This window comes from Caenorhabditis briggsae (genome assembly GCF_000004555.2).
Source record: "Caenorhabditis briggsae complete genome, chrI, whole genome shotgun sequence".
NCBI lineage: Eukaryota > Metazoa > Nematoda > Chromadorea > Rhabditida > Rhabditidae > Caenorhabditis > Caenorhabditis briggsae.
In genome coordinates, this window is record NC_013489.2 from 14,684,761 (window position 1) to 14,687,946 (window position 3,186).

The window sequence follows — 3,186 nt, forward strand, 5'->3', positions numbered from 1 at the left end:
AAAAAAGTGCTGAAATCGGCGAAAATCAGTAAAAATCGCACATTTTTGGCTGAAATTTTTTTCAAAATATTTTTGTTTAACCGGCATTTTGGCGCCAAATTCAAAAAATTTGGGTGCTACGTTAGCCCCCGATTTTCAAGCTCACCTTCTCCAACAACGCAGCCGTCGTTCCCAGATTTCCGGCGGTTGGCGCTGTGAGGATCACCGCGGCGCATTCGCGAACGTTGGCGACAAATCCTTGCGACTTGTCGGCGAACCCGCCGTCCAGCACGTAGACGCCGTCGAAGTCGAACAACGACGCGGTGTTGGCCTCACCGCCCAAGACGTAGACGCACGCTTTTGAGGACATGATGTACTCCTCACCCGGCATTCTGGAAAAAATGAAGAATTAAGGGAGAAAAATCAAGAAAACTAAGAGAAAGTGACCCAAAACTCATGAAAAATTTATAAAAAAGAGTAGAGCCTCGAAAAATGAGAAATTTGAGAAAAATCAAGAGAAAATGACCCAAAAATCGTGAAAACTAAAGATAAAAGAGTGCAAAATTCGAAGAAAAATGCATTTTTACCCCGGAAAATGCGAGAAAATGACCTAAAAATCATCAAAAATCTTTGAAAAACAAGACTTGGCGCGAATTTTCAAGCGAAAGTGTTTGCGGAAAAGCTCAACACCATGACGCCAGATTGCAGAAATCGAGCTACAGTAATCCAAATAAAAACTTTCAATGAAAAAAGCTAATTTTCAAGCTCCGAAGCTGAAAAAAGAAGCTAAAAACCCATAAAAACGGATGGGGAAATGAAATTGCCATATTTCGACATATTTAAAACTAGCATGTTTCGTAATAGGAGCCGAAGAGGGGGCGGAGCTCCGCGAAGTTAAAATTAAATATTTAAAATCGCTTTTTTGTTCATTTTTAGCCATTTTTTTTTCCAATTTTTCACCGTTCCAAATTGTTTGTCAGGTTAAAACACACATTTTAAGTATGTAAGTAGCTAATTTAAACAGAATATTGAAGAGAAAATCAATTTTTAAGAATTTTTCTAAAAAATCGATTGCCTTTTTTATTTATGGTCGGAATTAGCAGATTTTGCACTTAAAATGTGTGTTTTAAACTGACAAACAATTTATATAAACGAAAAGTTGAAAAAAAGGCGAAAATTTTTTTTTAATTCGAAAAAAAATTGTATTGTCGCAACCGCGCTCCACTGCACCAAACGCTTGCAGTCTGATAGGGAATTTGAATTTTTTAGAACTTGTTGAAATCTTGCGAGTCCGAAAATTCTAGAAAAGGGAAAAAAATAAAAAAACAAGCCAGAGACAAGTCTCTCGGCCACACTAACACCAACCGACTAATGTCGTTTTGAACAAATACAAATACAAAAAAAAACCATTTTGCCACCACTAGCCTAGCATTCGGAGAGAGAGAGAGAGAGACGGGGAGCCAATGTGTTTGTGAGTGAGCGCTTTCTTCTTTTTCGCTCCATTCCGTGTGAGCGACGGGACGGGGACGGGGGACGATGAGTGAAGAAGAACATACTAGAAGAACGCGAGAGACATAGAGAGAATTCTGTCTCTCTCCGAAAACATCAACAACCTGCTTGATGTGTCTGTGTCTATTCTACTACTAGTGTGTGTGTGTGTGTGTGTGATGATTAGTGTGTATGTGAAATTTTTTATTTCGGAGAGAGAGAGAGAGAGAGAGGAGAGAAGAAACCATATGGTTTGGAATAAATTACTCTTGGTGGTGTCTGTTTTTTTTTCTTTTTGAAAAAAAGATGAAGAAGCTGTTGAGAAGAACTAGGGGCACAAAAAAGCCGTTTTAAAAAATTATGTTGTAAAAAGTGGCAATTAACTACAGTACGCAACTATGCACTTAGAACTCAATTATCTCGATTCCTGTGAAAGATATCAAAAAGTTGTCAACTGATAAAATGTTTATCATAATATCAAACATATTTTATCAGTTGACACCTTTTTCATATCACTTATAGGAACAGAAATAATTGAGCTCAAAGTTGAAGCTATGTAAAGATCGTGTGAAAAATTCAGAAAACATGGAACTACACTGGAGAAGCTTAAAATTGGGCAACTTTTAGCTGAAAGAAACATCTACCGTGTAATCTATCGTATAAGTTCCATATTTGCTTTAATAGAAGCTCACCCAAATCGTCAAATTTGAGCTCAATCATCTCAATTCCTGTGGAAGATATCAAAAACTTGTCTACTGATAAAATGTTGGTTAATTTATGACAAACATTTTATCAGTTGACAGTTTTTCGATATCTCTTACAGACACCGAGATAAATTGGTTGAAAGGGACAAGCCCCTCCCTCTTACCTCTCTGATCTCGGGTGGTCTGATTACTTTGAGCTCAATTATCTCGGTTCTCATAAAAGCTATCAAAAAACAGGCAACTGATAAAATGTTTATTATAACATCAGTAACATTTTATCAGTTGACACATTTTTGATATCTTTTATAGCAACTTAGATAATTGAGCTCAAAGAGCAGGCTATGATAACTTCTAAAAAAATAAGGGGCTATGAAAGGAGGTCAAATTTTTGTGAGATTTTTCCGGAATTTTCAGAAATGCAAAACAAAAATTTAGGGCTTTAAAATTAGAAAATTTACCTAGAACATCCAATAAAAATAGGTTGACTAATAGTAAAGCAAAAAACAATTACTGTATTTCCTCTAATTGAAGTCCACCCAAGCAGGCAACTTTGAGCCCATATAACTCATTTCCTATAGAAGATATCAAAAATGTGTCAACTGATAAAATGTTTACCATAATATTAGTAACATTTTATCAGTTGACAACTTTTTGATATCTCTTACCGAAATCGAGATATATAGACTCAAAGTTGACTGTTGGAGGGCGCTTATTTAGTGTTTATGATTTGTTTGCACTTTGAGCTCAATTATCTCGCTTCCTGTAAGAGATATCAATAACTTGTCAACTGATAAAATGTTTGTGATATTATGATAAACATTTTATCAGTTGACAGATTTTTCATATCTCTCAAAGGAGCCGAGATAATTGAGCTCAAAGTTAAGGAGGGTTCTATGTCCGGTGTCTTGATTCTTAGTGGGAATAGCAAAAAGTTGAGAACTAGAAAAATGTGTAACTTTCTATTCTAGGCATTTCACTACTCAAAAACTAAGAAAACAGGGATAAAAGTGTGGAG

The 3,186-nt window shown here is 35.9% G+C and overlaps 1 protein-coding gene across 1 annotated transcript in view; it reads right to left on the reverse strand.

The window, feature by feature from the left end:
• Positions 1-370, reverse strand: part of CBG19716 — a gene marked incomplete at both ends in the record, with an annotated part of 5,135 nt that extends 4,765 nt beyond the window's left edge. The window contains one exon of the mRNA XM_045241557.1: positions 146-370. Coding sequence (XP_045096886.1) covers positions 146-370 — 225 coding nt within the window. The remainder of the gene's footprint in view (positions 1-145) is intronic.
• Positions 371-3,186: the final 2,816 nt, after the last annotated feature.